We start from the raw sequence: 20,031 nt of genomic DNA on the forward strand, positions 1-20,031 counted from the left end.
TCGCATAATAATAATATTATCATTATTAAATACTAAAGTTTAAATTATATAATTTCAGTCCTACTGAACTTCCAAATATTATTCATCCAAAAAAAAAACTTCCAAATATTTGATTGGGAAAAGGTCAGCCAGGCCGCCGTCTCCTCCTCCTCCTCTCCTCCTTGGGCCCTCCTCCTGTCCTCTCCTCCCTTCGCTTTTTAGAGTGCCACTACACTCATCCCGTTTTTATCTCCTATCCCCACTTATTTTGCCACCTACCGTTAAAAGAAAAAACAACAGGATGATATTTTCCACACCCGCCATTATTTCTAAAATAATCTTAATATTTTGAATTCTTAACCAGAAATAAAAAAAAAAAAAAAAACAATTAAAAGATTATTTTTGTTTAATTTGCTCAATGGATTATTTTCGATGGTGTCAATGGAAAAGCTTGAGATAACATAGCTTTTTGAAAGTTTCCCTTTGGATCTCAGCTGGAGAAGTTTGTCGTGGGTTGGATTTGGGCGAGAGAAGTTATCGCCGAGAAGGCCTTCAATGTGTTGAGTCTAGCAATTTGTAACATCTCACTTCGCCGAGAAGGTTGATGAGATGACCTTTGCCAACAAGGATTCAAAAATCCTTCTCAACTGAGACTTGGATAAATAACCAGTTGGCCTCGAAGCAGTGCTATTCTATGACTCCAGTGATATTTATCCAAACTGAAAATGTCGCTGGTTGCCTACGCTACTGAAACTCTTCCCGTAGCATCCTGAGACAACCATGCAATGTTTACACCCTTCTTCACATCCAAGTACATGCATTGCCAAAGCTAAAACGCTTTAAGCCATGCCGTGCTTGTCCCCGGAGTATATACTAATTATTAGCATATATTTTGTGCTACTAATTATCCCAATCTAGAATATGCCACTCCATTATCTTTTGATGATCATCAAGTACCACTATTAACCGAAAGAACCTATATGGTTGACCGACTCCAAACACACGTGAAGGATATTCCCTGTGATTTCGTCTTGGCATCCCATGCATGCATGAAGACCATGCTCACGACAATTCTGATCAAACCCATCATGCTGCTCCAACCTGATAACGAGAATCTCAAGTCCATTTGAACTGTACTGCTTGCTTGGAGATAATTTGAATCCCATTTAACCCGTATAAGAAAATATTAAGATGAATCATATTAACGATAATTATCATGATAAGGACGCCGCCCTTGGGGGGGACCAATACTGGCCAGTGGTGGTCCTGGTGGATATGGAAGGAGAAGAAAAAGATTGGAAGGGGAGTAGGGGACGATCTGGGCAGGAGGGTTCTGCTATTCTTCCTTTTTATTTTTTTATTTTTTATAACTTTTTCTTATATTTAATATTCAAATTGAATTTATAATTATTTATAGATGGATTTTTTTATTTTTTTTTATTTTTAGGTTTTTAAGTCAAGATTTTATGGTGGTTTTCATGTGGTGTTGTTCGTATTCGTCCAACGCGTATGTCATGTCGTAATACTAACATAATAGTTGACGGAAAGAGAGTGGAAGAACGACATTGATTTGCAACATCTATATTCATAGATAACATTAATTGATTTTTATTTTCAAAGATTGTGTTGGTGAGTTGCGTCAATTTCATGACCATTTGCTATAAAAATCTTTAGTTTTAATTACAAGTCTTACTTTGTCAAAATGCTTTTTTGTTTAGGTCCTTCAAGGCCACTTTGCAAGAGGATAAATTTGTCAACAAAATATTTCTTTAATTTAAAGTGGGTGGGGAAATAAGACATAGGGGTTGGAATAGCAACACTCGCTTTTTATTAGGACATACGATTGTTAGTATATGTGGATCTGGATTGTATTACTCTATTTGATGTAAATTCATTTGGTTCTTATTTTTAATTTTCATAAGGGTATGAGTTGGACTCAATTTGTATAAAAATGAGTCTAAAATCGAGTTCATATTTCTTATGTCTGGATAACCCGGCCCAAACCGTTTAAGGTTGTCTTAGTATTTGCCATTTTATTAGTGGTCCACAATGAAGCTCATTATTCATGATTTCGTATCTATCTAACCCTAATAGTAAAACGATGTTCAAACTTCTTCAAACAAATAGTTTTTGAGTCCCCTTTAGAACATTTATTGGTTTTGACTTTGTTGGACGTAATTTTTTCATAACGAAAACACATAGAGGTTGTTTTATATTGTTGTTATATTATACAACATATAATTTAAAACGTATATGTTCGACCCCTAGGAATTGGGCATTATCAAACGGATCCAAATGAGCCAGTTGCACCAATATAAATACATAGCTCGAACTTGTTTACAAAAAAACAAGTCGAGTCCAAGTTCACCAAAAACAAGTCTGTGGACAAGTCAAATCCGTAATGCTTTTACCGAATACGTCTATCTGTTTTGTAAAGTTAAATGGCTAAATATTTTTCATATATGATTAATTTTTTTCAAAAATGATCTTTATATAGTCACTTATAATATTAAAGGAAAACTAATATTAATTCCAATTAGAAGTACGAAAGTTTGTAAATCGGTCACGAAGTATTTTAAGGATGACTCCTTCTCATCATCTGGGGAGCCGAGTCAATTTGTAAGTGACAGTACTTTGGCAAAACGCAAAGTATGTGAAATTTTCAACGCATGCATTCCTTTTGTTTTTTGTTTCTTGTGCAGATTATTGTTTCGTAGTCAACAGTGTAAAAAATCGTCTTCATAGACTAATTGTTGAGAACACACTAAACCCACACGCATGAAATTAGAAGGGATAAACCTGAACGAATTTCCCAAGTTAGCATTCATTTCCTCCTTTAATACAATGTACACTGTAGACACCATTCGTGACCGCTGTTTTCCGTCAATTTTATATGGCTGGTTTGGTTAGACATTGAGTAGGTGCTGTTGGGCAGACTTGTCGGCCTAAAGTTTGATCCCACAAGTTGAAGGGTACAAATCAATTTGAACTCACAGAGGGATCTTTCGGGCAGCCGTCCCTCTCAGAGGCCACGTTTTCAATAAATTGACTCATACATCTTTCAAGTTTCTCCTCTTTTTTTTTTCTCGAGTCGCCGATTGATGACTAAGACCGATATCAGATATCAGAAAAAACAAACGTAACGACGAATAAAGCTGAAAATTGATGCCCAATCGCTCTCTACTTTCACTTTCAACATAAAAGAATGTACACTTACACAAGTTTCAAACATCAATCATACACCTTCAGCTACTACGGTGCATCACCGTAGTCCGGCTCACACAGCGAAACACAATTCATCTCACGAAGATTTGGCATCACAGTACTCCTCTACATCTTCATCACTTCTGGGCCTCTGGCCCCAAAATTCCACTCACTGCCCGACAAAGAGAAAACACTCGCAGAAAAAATCCGCCTCGACCACCATAACCGACCACCATAACACAATTCATATCACCAAGCTAAAGCATCGACATATTCCTCAAATTCTTCACTTCCGGGCCTCCGGTCCCCAAATTCCACTCCCCGCCCAACAAAGAGAAATCACTTGGGACGAAAAGAATGGGGCGAGAAGACAGCGAGACAACTCAAAATCACATCAGACAGGAAAAACGTTCCACAGTTTGAAAAAGGAAACTATTTTCCTAGGTGTAACGAAAAAACTATTTTTCGGACAAGAACAGTCAACATTATTGGAAGGGAAGAGTAGTTTGTCAATCAAATAGCACCAAACCATCTAAAACGGAAAAAGCGGGACAGCGAAAACATAACACAACACTGTATTGGATGGATATAACAAGATACGATGTCGAAATGACTCCACTGGAGGGTACCGTCACATAAATTGATATTCAGCACAAATGTCTACTAAGAAAGAAAAAAAAACAATCTGAATACATAACAAGAACACCAAGGAAAACCCCACAATATTCACAACGTATAAAGGAACTAATGGATAAACACATCATAGTCATACGAGACCATAGGGAAACCCACAACTGTTGCAGTGTGGGTTAAAAACCAATGAAATGTAACCAATCTTTTTCACCAAAAAGAAAGCTTGAGATAACCTCACCAGCATAATTTTACAGCAAACATAAGTTGTAAACTCAATGTGGTAACCTATGTGCACTTGTAAGACACATATAACAGCAGCAAGCCCCCATCTTGAGAGCTCCGTACAAACAAAGTCATATCAATTATCAACTAAAGAAAGAGCAACAACCACCATACATGCATTCTCAAAGTAAAAGAAACATAAATCCCGTTATTATAAAAAACAAACTATACTTTATGGTAAAAAAACCTACAGAGCACATCAATTCCCGACAGAATACAGAAAACTAGTCTAATTCGGTCACTTTGGCTACCATAACTCGGAAATGACCTACATCTTAAAAGGTGCAGATGAAGAGGCGATAAAAGCACAGCTAATACAATCATCAAACCACAGCATATAGTCTGCAATCACGCAATCACCAGAACCATATAAAGCATCTGCGCCAACAAGCGGTCATACACCTGAATCAAACATCAATCAATAACTCAATCCATGTTCAATTGAACCATAAAGCACACAAACACATCAATTCAATAAACACGCCAACAGATCAAATCAATGACCCCTCAAAACACATTTCACACAACTTGAAATAAAATCAAAACGAATCACAGGGCATAGTGCTAGCTCATGTACCTTTAACACTAACATACAAAATCAAAACATCCTTGCTACCTTACCAAAATATTAGAAAATACTCACACAACTAGAGAACAATAAAATGATAAGATAATTCAAAAGTGACAAAAAAAAAAAAAAAAAAAAAAAAAAAAAAAAAAAAAAAACAAATAATACGACTGTATCAAAATTTAGAAGATGAATTCATCATCTTACAGCAAGCTATACTTCATTGAACATAAAAATAATTAAATAAAATTAACAACCAATAGTTGGCTTACATCAATAGAATACTGGAATGTGGAAATGTTTTGACGGTTTCATTGGTAAGTCAAGCTAAACTTTGCACTGACCAAGAAAAAAGCAAATCTTTCCTCAAATAAATGTATGAATGATATGAGGCAATCGTATGCATGATTTTTTGTTTTTAGGAGAAGAAAAGGCAATCACATAATGATCGCACTACTTCAATAACCCTCCAAATCAATTGTTACAAAAGCTCCACACACACATTATTAACCACAATTCCTAAAGCCAAATTTATATCACCCTTCGAATATTACAACTACAAAGATATGAATGCTTTGAATATTACACAGTGCGGTCACCAGAGCAACCACTAACCTCCAATAACAAATAAACAGCTCTTCGTAGAAAGCAGCGATTTAGCTCAAGTATTTGATACTGCATGTATGTTCTTAAATATACATATACATAATTCTGTATCATATACATATTTAAATATTTTTAGTACTAATATTCATGTCTCAAAGCCTACACTCGATTTGCAAGACGGAGAAAGCCCTATACTTTTTTTTTGCGTATTAAAACACTGGATGAAACCCACACGCTAAAATCTGACTATGAGCAAAGCTCATCATCCATGTAAGTCACTTGCTATACCTCCTATGGCATGTTTACTTGATTGGATTTGGGAAAGTGATGAATAGGAATGAATCTGGTTGTATAGGTATGGAATAAACTACCCTCATGTGATATCTTATTTTACAGTAAGACCCACTATTTTTTTTATTCCTCATGTCTTAGGCTCTTAGCAGACACAGAAAACGTCACTTATTGGAATCTATAGTGTTGGACTAATGACATTACTGTTGGACTCTATCACTTAAAGTTATGATAAGTTGCTCAATCAATCCCATCAAATTCCCAACAAAAACTGTATACAAATACATAAAATATAATAAAAGTCACAAAAGAGATAATTAAATTCCTTCTCAAGTATTAAGCTTCCACGCACATTGATCAAAGGAAAAAAATGCACACAACTCCATCCACACTCACCAAACAAAAAAGGCTTCACTATGTGGACTGGAGAAGCATCTTGTAAAGATTAAAGATTGTAATATCCATATTACTCCATAATTAAGGACTAAAAAGTTAACACTTAACACATAATTCAAATTTCAAGTCATATAAATTTCATCGGTTAAGAGAAAATAGAAAACACTAAAATTCATTTGGAAACTCAATTGCTAAAGTTCTTCACTAAATATGACCCAACATCATAAATTATAATGAAATATCCACATCTACTATTTTTGCTAAAATTAAAACTTTGGAGGCAACACAAAAAGTACTGTTAAATCATTTCATTGAAAATAAAAAACAAGAGAAATACTACAGAAAAGGGAAAACATCTTCGTCTTATGTAAAAATGAAACACTTGATCGCCTCTCAATCAACAAAAGCAAAGGGAATTCACGCAGAAGCATGAACAAAGACGTCCTAGGAACACATGTAAACAAAAGGAAAAAACAAATGCAATACACAATTAGTCTAAGCCACAAATTTTGTAGCGAAAGAACCAAAACAAGAAGCAGCAATCATACACAAGTATTCTAACCAGGCACCAAGAAATTCAACCTACACCACCAAGCTATACACATAATAGCAAAAGATAAAACAATGAAAATACCTCAGAAATAAGGTGGCACATTTGGGTACATGCCACCTTGAGGAACCCTTGGATGCGGGGATGTCCCAGCTTGCTGGTGGTGCTGATTCTGATATGCTGACAGGGCGTAGTGCCCGCCCTCTGGATACCTACCAGATGGTAGCCCACCTGAACTCGGAGGCAATCCATACAAAGATGACCCGGTACCCACACCCGGACCACCCCCAGCCGACCCAGCACCACCTAGTCCAACACCCAGCCCACCAGCACCACCTAAACCATAACCCCCAGGGCCGCCATAGTTACCATAAGGCCCACCCAACCCTCCATATCCGCCACCACCACCCAAACCCGAATTCACCTGGTTTCCAATACCAGACAACCCAGGCCCACCCAATGGATGGTGACCCAACGGAGGCTGGCCCTGAAGCCCACTGGTATACCCACCATAAGAACCAATTCCACCTGGGATGCCGTACTGCCCAGGAATCGAAGACGGTGGTGCCATCCCCATCCCATCGCCGTGCGTATTGGACCCACTCCCGGGTCCTTGACCCTGACCCGGCCCGTCTGACTTGCCCTTTTTCCCATCAATCGCCAATTTACAAGTCAATTGCCTCCCCTCGATGTTCTTCACCGGATCGACGAGTGCCGCCTGAGCCCCCTCCGGAGTCTTATACACAAACAGCGCATACCCCTTGCACTTCCCAGTCTGCTTATCAAAGCCTAGCGGCCCCTCCTCTATCTCCCCGTACAGGGCAAAATGGGCCAAGAGCTTATCCGACGGCATGTCGTACGGAACATTGGCCACATATATCTTCCGCAACGATACGTCGGCAACGTTGTTGGAGGCAGTGTTGGAGTTCGAATTCCCCGCGGAGGCGAGCTGCGTGACGGTCATGCGGCCGTCGATCTTCTTGCTCGGTTCTTTCAGGGCCATGAGAGCGCCGTCGACGTGGCGGAACGTGACGAACCCATAACCCTTGGATTTCCCGGTGGTTTTGTCGAGGATGACGATGGCCTCCTCGATCTCTCCGTAGGCGGAGAAGAGGGATCGGAGGCCCTCGGTGGTGGTGTCCCAGCCGAGGCCGCGGATGAAGAGCTTGCGCTGGGAGGCGTCGGGATCGGCGATGGAGCGGACGGCGTCGAGGACGTCGACGTGGCGGGAGAGGGCGTCCTGGAGAATGTCGAGGAGTTGATCGGGGGTGAATCGCTCGATGAGCCTGCGAGCGTCTTCGGGGGAGAGCTTGGGGGCGGAGGAGGGATCTGTGTCCAGAACGACACCGTTTTCGTCGAGCTTGCGCTTCTTGGTTGCGTCCATAGGGAGAAGAGAGAGAGAGAGAGAGAGAGAGAGAGGGAGGAGGAGGTGGTGAAGAGAGAGGATAAACCCTAACCCTTTGGGAAGAGGAAGAGAGCGGAGAGAGAGGGGTGAGGGGTTGGGAGTTTTCCGAGTAAGTGATTCTTCTGTGTGTTTTTATACCGGATGGATACCTTGGGCCTCTTCATATGAGTAAATATTCGAGTTAAATGGGCTTTGTCGAGAGTATGGGCTTTTCGTAGTATGGACTCGACGGGAACATATGTAGCTAGTTGGGCTTCTCGTGGTATATTCATGAAACATTTTTTTTTTTTTTTTTTTTTTTTTTAACGAACGATTTTATCTATGCTAAATAAGAGGAGTCGGGCTTAGTCTCACAATGAGTTAACAGTAATGTAGTTCAAATTCGGCTTTGGCAAGAACTGAACTTAAGACCTCTCACTTATAAGTGAAAATAAATATAACTAGACCGTAGTATTAAGTGACATGAACCATACTTTATTACTAGTTGGGATTTATATAAATGTGATTAATGTACAAGAAAAATGAGGCTGTATGGTGATTTTAGTGGTGGCATTGCATATCTGATACTGATTGAATAATAAGGGTTATGTAGCTCGGTTGATTAAGAGCATTCACTCCCAAACCCGAGCTTCCGAGTCTGATCACCTCGTCTCGTCTCGTGCCTGTATGGAATAATCTTGACAGGTGATTTACACACAGTTATGGATGTTTGCATTATTTTTTGGTTCATAATTTGTATGAATGAAATCAGCGTCTGATCGATGTTCGGGTTTCCATCAGGAGATTGGTTGCTCCATACTCAATTCTCAATCATGTTCCACTGGTTGGTTATATGGGGGAAGCCACTCACATTCGGCAGAACACAGAGAACTGGAGCTATTATTTACCTATTTTGTCACCCTTGGTTGCCTTTGTATCCTTCCCTAGACTTCACTGTTTGGGAGCCGCATGCATCAGTGCTGTCATGGGTGAAAATTGTGATATTATCAACATCCATCATTCTTTCCTCGACATAAATGCATACGAGGAGCAAAGTTTAAGCAAGGAGGTTCCATCAGTTAATGACAACGAGTCTCTGATGAGTATTAGGAAGGAAGAAAAGGAGAGACACAGACGGAAAATAATAGGACAAGCCAACAAAGGGAGGATACCATGGAACAAAGGCAGGAAACTTAGTTCAGGTACATAGAAACTGAGAGTAAATGTTTGTTGGATTTTAAACCTTCATAGTTTGGTTGAATCTGAAGTTTTGATCTTTCGTATAATGCTGAGACTTGTGAGTGACTCAAGCAGAGAACGATACAAGCGTTAAAAGACCCCAAGGGTGAAGTCATGTATGATTCAATGATATTTTCTTCGAATATTTATGCTTTTGAATCAGCATATAAGATTCAATCAGCTATTTTTCTTTGGAAAATTGCAATTTCATTGACATTCAATGTTTTCAGGTTAGAAAGAAGATGTTTGAGCATCCCTGTCCTCATAGGTACTAAGTCTTTGTCACATATACTCGTATGAAACATAAGAACTTCATAAATTAGATGGGTTGTCTCGTTATAATATCTAGCAACATTCTCACTTACCTTCTCATGTCAACCTTCTCACTTCCACTCATGCTACATGTAATTAATGAAGATGATGAAGAGTTGACAGTTCCTCAGGGGCTGAAACGTAACAAGAGATTAACTAAGGTAATTGCTAGTTAGCAGAAATTATGTAGTTCAATGTTGTTTGTTCGTGTCTTACTGCATTCTACTCTTTATTCTTAATGGCTTGACAGAAAGACTTTAACCGATGGCCGGGTTGCTGCTCAACGGGACATAAGCAAGCATGTCACATATCACATCTTTGGAGAAACTGGATCTAGAGTCTGTAAAGAGAGAGAAAATTCGAAAGAAGTTTCGATCGCAGACCAGATCAGAGCTGCCAAAAACAGAAAAATGGAACTAGCTATGGTAACCTCATCCTCTGTTAGCGCAGCGAATGAGAAACGAGGGGAGTGTGCTTAAGTTTCTACATTCCTAGGAACAGAGGAAATAGCGTATGGTAACCTCATCCCTTATTTGTTTACAAAGTTTCATGCCGAATTGCCAATATTACAACGAAGCGTTCATCGAGCTGAAGTGCAATATTCTTTTCATGAGAAAAATGTGTGTTCGGTGAACTGCCATTGCCGGAAGATATGTCTCACCTTCACACACATGAAATATCCGGCATGCCTTGCCAATATTTTAACATTGATCAAAAGCCTTGCGGGTGTGGTCGATGGATTTTATTTTTCAGATTTGGCTTCTATTTTCCAGTTTGGTCACAATTTTATTGATTACAATGTTGTGTTGTGGATGCAGAATCTACCGTAGAACCGTAGTCTATTCTCCAAGATAAGTTGAACAGCAGCATAACCGTATCTTTTCTTTGCTTTTCTTTCCGTAACCAGCACACTACAGGTCGTAGACTTCTTTCTACCGCTGAACTGCGTTATAATGGCGGTACGGTCGCAGTGGTCGCAATGGTGATATGGCGGTGATAGCGATGCTGGTAAAGTGAAAATGTCAGAACAAAGGACCAAACCATGCAATAGCTTATAAGAGAGTAGGGTACTCTCCACATAACCAATTAGTTTTATGATGAAACTTCAACTTTCTTACGGTATCAGAGCAAGTTAGCTCAAGTGTGGAGCCTAATGGCAACACGTGCTCCAAGTCACCTAATTTATGTTGTCTATGTGTTAAGCTTGAAAATTTGCCACACGTAAGGAGACGTGTGAGAATGTGATGACAAAGTTCCACACCGGTGAGGGACCAAACCATGCAAGGACTTACAAGGAGTTGAGTTATTCATCATATTGTCAATTGGTTTGTGGTGGAATCCCCAACTTTCTTCATGTGAGAATGTGTGGACAAAATTCCACATTGATGAAGGACCAAACCATGCAAGGGCTTATAAGAAGATGAGATACTCCTCAAATTGCCATGGTGGAACCCCCAACTTTCTTCATGTGAGAATGTGTGGACAAAATCCTACATTGGTGAAGGACTAAACTATGCAAGGGCTTATAAGAGGATAAGTTACTCCTCATATTGCCAATTGGTTTTGTAGTGGAACCTCAACTTTCTTCATAATGCCACTTGCCCAGCCCTAGAGGCAATATTAATTACGGTCAACAACTATTATGGCATAAAAACGGCATCTTAATGGATAGATACTGCAAGTATGATAGGTCAGATACAAAACTCAATGCTTTGAAAAAATGAGAAATGTCTAATCTTCCAAGAAAAATCGTTTCACCGGGAAATTAACTTGAACGTGTACACTAATTCATATGAAAAGTCCAGATGCATAATTATGGACCAAATCGAGGAATGAATTAACTTGAACGTGTATACTTATTCATATCGAGTACATTTTGAGACTTTTCAAGGTTGTGGTACTCGATATCCTATTTGTGCCCTTAATACACGGCAAGATGAACAACACTCACTGTTTCTCTACAATATATATGCATTTTAGCCAAATAATGTCATTTTGCTAGGTCAAATATGCATTTTAAGTTTTGAGATAAAGAACACTTACTACTTCTCTATTATTCTTAATTTGAAGTTGGGGCTTGGCAAGACTAGGCATGTTTGACAACGTTTTAAAAGTTACTAAAAGTGTTTGAAGATCACCTAAAGAGTTTTTAACAACGTTTGGCAAAAAAAAAAAGCTAACCGTAAATGTGAGTTAAAAAAAAAAAAAAAAACACTACTTGAAGTGCTTTTAGAAGGAAGCACATGAAGGAGATAAAATGCTTTTTTTTCTTCTAAAAAGCACTTAGCATTTTTTTTTTAATGTTTTCATGTGCTTCGGGCCTAATTAAGCTTATTATCTTTGTTGCTATCATCTCCCCATCTTGAATTCTCTTTAGTAGATCCAATTAGCGAAGGTCGTCGTTTGTGGTTTCTTTAGTGGAAAATCTCTATTCAACGTTGGGAAAAAAAAATTACATTGTGTGATTATGGTTGTTTGCCAAATGGTTGACAAATTGCATTGGGTTTTTTTTATAAATGCAGAGACTCGAGATCCTACAAAGACAAAAAGCATTAAACTGGTACCACAGCCTTCTAACACAATGGCAAATGGCTTCCTTTTCATGATCCTCTTATTCACGTCCATTATATCTACAAATATCCATGCATGCAACCAAACTGAACGTCACTCTCTCTTGTCCTTCTCCCTTACTCTATCCTCTTCTCCTTTAAATTGGACTTCCGTTAACTGCTGTCGTTGGGAAGGCATCGCTTGTAATTCGGAAGGTCAGGTCATCCATTTGCTCTTACCCTCAAAAGAGCTCGACGGAGATATTTTTACCTCGTCATTGTTACTTTGAAACCTCATGCATCTCACCCACTTGAATCTCTCCCACAATTCACTTCATGGTTCACTTGAAAATAAACACTTCTTGTCCTTGAATCGTCTTCAGGTTCTTGATTTGAGCTATAACCTTCTTTTTGGAGAACTGCCTTTGTCTCTAACATTCGACAACATCCGGACACTCGATTTGTCAAGCAATCGCTTCCATGGTCCAATTCCATCTTCGTTCTTCATGCATGCTTGGAAATTGACAAGTTTCAACATCAGCAACAATTCCTTCTCCAGGTACATCCCATCCTCTATATGTCTCCATTCTAACTCCATGATTAGAGTGTTGGATTTTTCCTCAAACCAATTCAGTGGCAACATTTACCGCGGTTTTGGGAGGTGTTTCGAGCTGCAAATTTTTCGTGCTGGTCACAATAATCTCTCAGGGCCACTTCAAGAAGATATCTATAATGCTATCAAACTCGAAGAAGTTTCAGTACCTCAGAATTCACTATATGGAGGCATTAGTGATAAAATTGTCAACCTCACCAACCTCGCATTCCTTGACCTCTCCTTCAATCAACTAAATGCAGTGCTCCCTCTCCGTTTGGGAAAGCTCTCCAGGTTAAAAATTGTAAAGCTCGATTTCAATGACCTACAAGGTCCGTTGCCCCAATCTTTGATGAATTGCACCAGCCTTGCAGAACTACATTTGGGACGAAATAACTTGGAAGGAGACATTACCAAGCTTAATTTCTCCAAACTTGTTCAACTTACTAAACTTGACCTGTATAGGAACAAATTCACTGGTAAGTTGCCAACAAGCCTTTACTCATGTAGATCCCTGAAGGCAATTCGATTAAGTTCGAACAATCTAGAGGGGCAAGTACAATCCGATATTCTTTCGTTGAACTCTCTGTCCTTCCTCTCTCTCAGTTACAACCGATTGGAAAATGTCACAGGAGCAATGAAGATATTGATGCATTGCAAAAGTCTTCGAGCACTAATCCTTTCGGACTCCTTTAACGGTGAAGGAATGCCATCTGACAATAATATGGTTGGTTTTGATGGATTCCGAAATCTACGACTTTTGAGCTTGGCGTATTGTGATCTCACTGGTCAAATACCTGATGGTTAGCAAAGCTAAAAAGCCTAGAGATCTTGGCTCTGGGAGGCAACAAAATCACAGGGACAATTCCTAGCTGGTTGGGGACTGATCTACCAAGACTTTTTCATAGGCTTGTGAATGAACCTTATTTCAGGTGAATTTCCGAAAGAACTTTGTAAAGTACCGGCTATGGTACATGAACCTGTTGCAGCTCAAGCAGACCATTATGATCTCGAATTTCCTCTTTACACGGTGATGAATCCCAATGGCTTTCGCCGTAGATGGTCTTGCAGATCGTCTAACTTTCCTCCATTCCTAGATCTTTCTTTCAACAACATTACCGGTAATATACCTACTGAGATCGGCCAACTGCAGGTTCTCCAAGGGTTATATCTAAACGACAACAACTTCTCAGGCATCATTCCAGAACAAATATCTAACCTTAAGAATTTAGAGGGTTTGGATCTCTCCAAGAATCGCTTGTCCGGAAAAATCCCATCATCTCTGGTGAGCCTTAATTTCTTGAAAAATTTTGATGTCTCTTACAATAATCTCGAAGGACCAATCCCAACAAGCACTCAGTTCCAAAGCTTCGAAGCTTCTGCATTTGACGGGAATCCAAAACTTTGTGGTGCTCCGCTTCCGAACAAGTGTCACATTGATGTGCATGATAAGAACAAACGAGATGATGATGAGGACAACCAAAATGATGAGGACGATCGGCATCAACTTCCATGGTTCTATGTTTCCGTTGTGTTGGGGTTTATTTTCGGATTCTGGGGAGTATGTGGTTCTTTGATCGCAAAGAAGACATGGAGATATGCATACTTTCAGTTCATAGACAATGTACAAGATAGGCTCTTTGTCATGTTAGCAGTGCGCATGAATAGGATGAAAAGATGGCTTAGCTAAATAATCTCTATTAATGATTTGTTTGCTCGGTTACATTTGAGGGTTTCTAACATAAAGCTATGATATGCATTTTATTTCATAATAAACGTCCCTATGTTATCAAAGTTATTGCTTTGTAAATGACTCGTAAATCTTGATTTGCAAATCCCACTAAAAAACAATATACGAAAGAACGGCAACACATAATCTTCACAGAAGACTGCGAGCGTCTTCGAGGGAAAGCTTGGGGGCGGAGGAGGGATCTGTGTCCAGAACGACACCGTTTTCGTCGAGCTTTCACTTCTTGGTTGCGTCCATTGGGAGGAGAGAGAGAGAGAGAGGAGGAGGAGAAGAGAGAGGATAAACCCTAACCCTTTGGGAAGAGGAAGAAAGCGGAGAGAGAGGGTGAGGGGTTGGGAGTTTTCCGAGCGGGTGATTCTTCTGTGTGTTTTTATACTGGATGGATACCTTGGGCCTCTTCATATGAGTAAATATTCGAGTTAAATGGGCTGTTGACGACAGTATGGGCTTTTCGTAGTATGGACTGGACCAGAACCTATGTATCTAGTTGGCTTCTCGTGGCAGTTTCATGAACCAGATATATATATATATATATATATATATATATTTTAACAAATGATTTTATATACACTAAAGGAGAAAAAGTAGGTTTTACCTTACAATAGGCTAACAGTAATGTGGTTCAAATTTTCCTTTGGCGAAAATCCAATCTAAGACCATACTATTAACTTACAAATGAAGATAAATACCATTAGACCATAATATTAAGTGGCATAAACCATACTTTATAGCTGGTTGGGATTTATATAAATGTGACTAATGTACAACAAAAATGAGGTTGTATGGTGATTTCAGTGGTGGCATTGCATATCTGATACTGATTGAATAATAAGGATTATATAGCTCTGTTAATTAAGAGCATTCACTCCCAAACCCGAGCTTCCGAGTTTGATCCCCTCGTCTCGTCTCGTCTCCTGCCTGTATGGAATAATCTTGACAGGTGATTTACACAGAGTCATGGATGTTTGCATTATTTTTTGTTTGATAATTTGTATGAATGAAATCAGCTTCTGATTGATGTTCGGGGTTGCCGTCTGGGGATTGGCTTCTCCATACTCAACTCTCAATCATGTTCCACTGGTTGGTTATGTGGGGGAAGCCACTAACATTCGGCAGAACACAGAGAACTGGAGCTATTATTTACCTATTTTGTCTCCCTTGGTTGCCTTTGTATCCTTCCCTAGACTTCACTGTTTGGGAGCCGCACGTATCAGTGCTGTCATGGGTGAAAATTGTGATATTATCAACATCCATCATTCTTTCCTCGACATAAATGCATACGAGGAGCAAAGTTTAAGCAAGGAGGTTCCATCAGTTAATGACAGCGAGTCTCTGATGAGTATTAGGAAGGAAGAAAAGGAGAGACACAGACGGAAAATAATAGGACAAGCCAACAAAGGGAGGATACCATGGAACAAAGGCAGGAAACATGGTTCAGGTACATAGAAACTGAGAGTAAATGTTTGTTGGATTTTAAACCTTCATAGTTTGGTTGAATCTGAAGTTTTGATCTTTCGTATAATGCTGAGACTTGTGAGTGACTCAAGCAGAGAACGATACAAGCGTTAAAAGACCCCAAGGGTGAAGTCATGTATGATTCAATGATATTTTCTTCGAATCAGCTATTTTTCTTTGGAAAATTGCAATTTCATTGACATTCAATGTTTTCAGGTTAGAAAGAAGATGTCTGAGCATCCCCGTCCTATGAGGTGCTAAGTCTTTGTCACATATACTCGTATGAAACATAATAACTTCATAAATCAGATGATTTGTGTTGTTATAATATCTAGCAACATTCTTGTCACATCCCGACCCGGGCGGGACCACTTCCCGGGCTCAACTCCACCGTAACACGATATTAACCGCTTTGGACCTCCAGTACACACTCACGGTTTTGTTTTTGGGAACTCACACGAGAACTTCCCGATGGGTCACCCATCCTGGGAATGCTCTCATGCGCTACTCGCTTAACTTCGGAATTCCTATGGAACCCGAAGCCAGTTAGCTCCCAAAAGGCCTCATGCTAGGTAAGGATGAGAATATACATATAAGGATCGCTCCCCAAGGTGATGTGGGATGTCACAATCCACCCCCCTTAGGGGCCCGACGTCCTCGTCGACACACACGCGACCAAGGTTAGGCTCTGATACCAAATTGTCACATCCCGACCCGGACGGGACCACTTCCCAGGCCCGACTCCACCGTAGCACAATATTGTCCGCTTTAGGCCCCCAGCACACCCTCATGGTTTTGTTTTTGGGAACTCACACGAGAACTTCCCGATAGGTCACCCATCCTGATAATGCTCTCATGCGCTACTCGCTTAACTTCGGAGTTCCTATGGAACCCGAAGCCAGTGAGCTCCCAAAAGGCCTCGTGCTAGGTAGGGATGAGAATATACATATAAGGATCGCTCCTGGATGATGTGGATGTCACAATTCTCACTTACCTTCTCATGTCAACCTTCTCGCTTCCACTCATGCTACATGTTGTATTCCACTAGCACGCGAACATAAGAGCAAAGAAAGTAGGACAAGCTAAAGCAAAAACGGTGGCAAGGCTTGATTGCGAAGAAGATGGAGTAATTAATGAAGATGATGAAGAGTTGACAGTTCCTCAAGGGCTGAAACGTAACAAGAGATTAACTAAGGTTAAATCACTCTCATCCCCTCTTATTTGTACTGTCACAGTTAAATCACGTCAATATTTTATATCACTATCATTTTTTGTCTTATTATCTCTATAAAAAAATTAATATAAAATGTTGACGTAGTTTAACTATGACCGCATAAAATAGAAGAAAATGAGAGCATATGAGAACTGAGAGGGCAGAGAAGCCGGGTCCAACCCAATAATCCCCATTCCCTTTATTTTCCACTATCTTTTCTTTCCTCTTTCCATAATGCCGTGTGTTCCGTCCACACTTTTATTTTATTTTATTTTTTCTTCTCTTTCTTTCCCACTTCCGTGTGTGCTCCTCCCTTCTGTCCGTTCCTCTGCCTTTTTTTTTTCTCTTCACCCGTTTAAGAATTGTATTATAAAGACAAGACTTACTATTTGATCCACCACAAGACAAGACTACTCCACTTAAAAGTATTCACTTTGGTTTAAAATCTTCTTTTCACAACAAAATGGCCGTCCTCCATTTTCGTTGTCCCCAACCTTATCTTTTTGGTCAGATAGAACCAAATGCTACGTTATTAAAATGTGCAGATGCAATTATTAATCTCTACTCCAACTAGATTCCACTAGATTTGGCTTTCAGTAACCTTTGAAGCCCATTTCCTGTGAGAGGACTACGACAGACGTATGCTTGATATGATTATCTTCAGCTGACCTCAAAAATTCAACCGTTTGCATACTTTTCTATTGTTAGGGAGTTACACTAGTTAATGACACTAATTATAGAATATTGGCCAATTGTCCGTTATGTTGTAACTCCATATTTATGTGTATATTTATGGTCTTTAAGATGTAAGCGTAGAGTATTAGCTACTTACTTGTATGCGTGTGTGTGTGTGTGTGTATAATGTAGATTGATGGTGTAATAACCAAGGAAAATCAGTTTCTACATCCACCAAACTCGATCATGCTACTCCTAGAAACACAAAATGGCAAAAGTATCCCAAATACTTAAAACTTCCAACTAAACTAGACAAGAAAACAAATATAAAAGGACGAAATATATAGTATAAAAATTGGTTCATCACGGTACCATAGTACCACTTGCCCATCTTCAAGGGGCTATCTTAATTACAATCAATAACTATTGATGCGTAAATACAGCATCTTAATGGACATTGCGAGGAGAAAAATGAGTGACGTCCAATCTTCAAAGAAAAATCATTTCAGCAGGAAAATAACGTAGAGCGTGGAATTTAATTCATATGAACAATACAAATGCATGCATTTAATTAGACCAAATTATTGAGCAATTCGAATACAGTTTGAGACTTTACGGTTGGGGTCTCCAATTTGTGCCCCTAATACACGGTGAGATGAACGACAGTTATTGCTTCTCTATGACATGGGCGTTTTAGCCATATAACTAGCAAGAGTGCCCGCGCGAGGCTGCGGGTTTTAAAACTGTATAAAATATATCACAAGTTTTAAATATACATGATAAACCGTACTACTTGTATATGTGTGGAAATCCAATTACAGCCCTGTCACATCCCGGCCCGGGGCGGATCACTTCCCGGGCCCGCTCCACCACCGTAGCACGATATTGTCCGCTTTGGGCCTACCATTCCCTCACGGTTTTGTTTTTGGGAACTCACGAGCAACTTCCCAGTGGGTCACCCATCATGGGATTGCTCAAGCCCTCTTCTCGCTTAACTTCGGAGTTTTTACGGAACTCGAAGCCAGTGAGCTCCCAAAAGGCCTCGTGCTAGGTAGGGATGAGAATATACATTTAAGGATCACTCCCCTGGGCGATGTGGGATGTCACAATCCACCCCCCTTAGGGGCCCAACGTCCTCGTCGGCACACCACGGCCAGGGTTAGGCTCTGATACCAAATTGTCACATCCTGGCCCGGGGCGGATCACTTCCCGGGCCCGCTCCATCACCGTAGCACGATATTGTCCGCTTTGGGCCTACCATTCCCTCACGGTTTTGTTTTTGGGAACTCACGAGCAACTTCCCAGTGGGTCACCCATCATGGGATTGCTCAAGCCCTCTTCTCGCTTAACTTCGGAGTTCCTACGGAACTCGAAGCCAGTGAGCTCCCAAAAGGCCTCGTGCTAGGTAGGGATGAGAATATACATTTAAGGATCACTCCCCTGGGCAATGTGGGATGTCACAAGCCCTATCTAAAATAAGAAACAATGAGTAGAGTTGAACTTCCTTAGTCAAATGAGTTTGTTTCTTCACTTTGTTCCTCCTTTCTTCTCATATATGCAAATGGTGGAAAATTTTAATTTTTAAGTTATTAACTTTTTAACATACATAAATCACCATTTACATAGGAACACGTGATGTACCACCTCGTGTGACGGCCATATTGAAAAATCTCTCGATAGAGGGTGGGTCGATGTTTGACGCGTGGAAAGGTAAAGTAAAAACAATGCGGTCTAAGCAGAGAAAGAAACGATGAAAGGCCCGAGTCTCGGAAGGGCAAAAGAGACTTTTTACTGTAGAAAGCCTAAACAGTATGTTATCCAAAGAAGAAACTGAGGGCATTTCTGTCCTTTCACTGTTAATGAACAGTGCTAGAGAACTGAATTTTAGTATATGTATAATATCATTTTGCTAGGTCAAATACGTGTTTTAAGTTTTGAGATATAGAAGAAAGAACACTCACTACTTCTCTATTCTTAATTTAGAGCTAGGCTTCGCAAAATTAGGCATGTTTAACTGCTTTTAAAGTAACTAAAAATGTTTTAAAATCGCCGAAAGAGTTTTTAACAACGTTGGCAAAAAATTGACAGTAATTTTGTGAGTTTTATAATAAAATAATAAAAACTACTTGAAATGCTCATAGAATGAAGCACTTGAAGCAGCTGAAGTGCTTTTTAGAAAAAAAAAACCACTTTTCCGTGTACTTGGGGCCTAATTAGGCTTCTTATCATAAAAAATTAGGCTTATTATCTTTTGTTGTTATCATCTGCCCCACCTTGAATTTTCTTTGGTAGATCCAACGAGCGAAGGTTGTCGTTTGTGGGTTCTTTAGTGGAATATCTCCATTCAGCGTCT

At 39.7% G+C, this 20,031-nt stretch overlaps 2 protein-coding genes across 2 annotated transcripts; one reads left to right on the top strand and one right to left on the bottom strand.

Moving 5' to 3' along the window:
* Positions 1 to 4,226: 4,226 nt before the first annotated feature.
* LOC137715302 (UBP1-associated protein 2C-like) lies at positions 4,227 to 8,013 on the bottom strand. The gene is made up of 2 exons (XM_068454581.1): positions 6,594 to 8,013; positions 4,227 to 4,500 (listed from the first exon to the last, which is right to left on the bottom strand). The coding sequence occupies exon 1, from the start codon at positions 7,891 to 7,893 to the stop codon at positions 6,595 to 6,597; it is 1,299 nt and encodes a 432-aa protein (XP_068310682.1). The 5' UTR covers positions 7,894 to 8,013; the 3' UTR covers positions 4,227 to 4,500; position 6,594.
* A 733-nt stretch (positions 8,014 to 8,746) lies between these two features.
* Positions 8,747 to 14,275, top strand: LOC137714572 (receptor-like protein 2). The gene is made up of 5 exons (XM_068453758.1): positions 8,747 to 9,095; positions 9,296 to 9,362; positions 9,695 to 9,869; positions 12,377 to 13,388; positions 13,518 to 14,275. The coding sequence occupies exons 1-5, from the start codon at positions 8,747 to 8,749 to the stop codon at positions 14,273 to 14,275; spliced, it is 2,361 nt and encodes a 786-aa protein (XP_068309859.1).
* Positions 14,276 to 20,031: the final 5,756 nt, after the last annotated feature.

The sequence above is a fragment of the Pyrus communis genome, chromosome 14 (genome assembly GCF_963583255.1).
Source record: "Pyrus communis chromosome 14, drPyrComm1.1, whole genome shotgun sequence".
Classification (NCBI taxonomy): domain Eukaryota; kingdom Viridiplantae; phylum Streptophyta; class Magnoliopsida; order Rosales; family Rosaceae; genus Pyrus; species Pyrus communis.

Coding starts and splice junctions, on each gene's coding strand:
- LOC137714572 (XM_068453758.1), top strand. CDS start 8,747: ATGGGGGAAGCCACTCACATTCGGCAGAACACAGAGAACTGGAGCTAT. Junction 9,363..9,694: donor TTGACATTCAATGTTTTCAG/GTTAGAAAGAAG, acceptor ATGGCTTGACAG/AAAGACTTTAACCGATGGCC. Junction 13,389..13,517: donor CACTGGTCAAATACCTGATG/GTTAGCAAAGCT, acceptor ACCTTATTTCAG/GTGAATTTCCGAAAGAACTT.
- LOC137715302 (XM_068454581.1), bottom strand. CDS start 7,893: ATGGACGCAACCAAGAAGCGCAAGCTCGACGAAAACGGTGTCGTTCTG.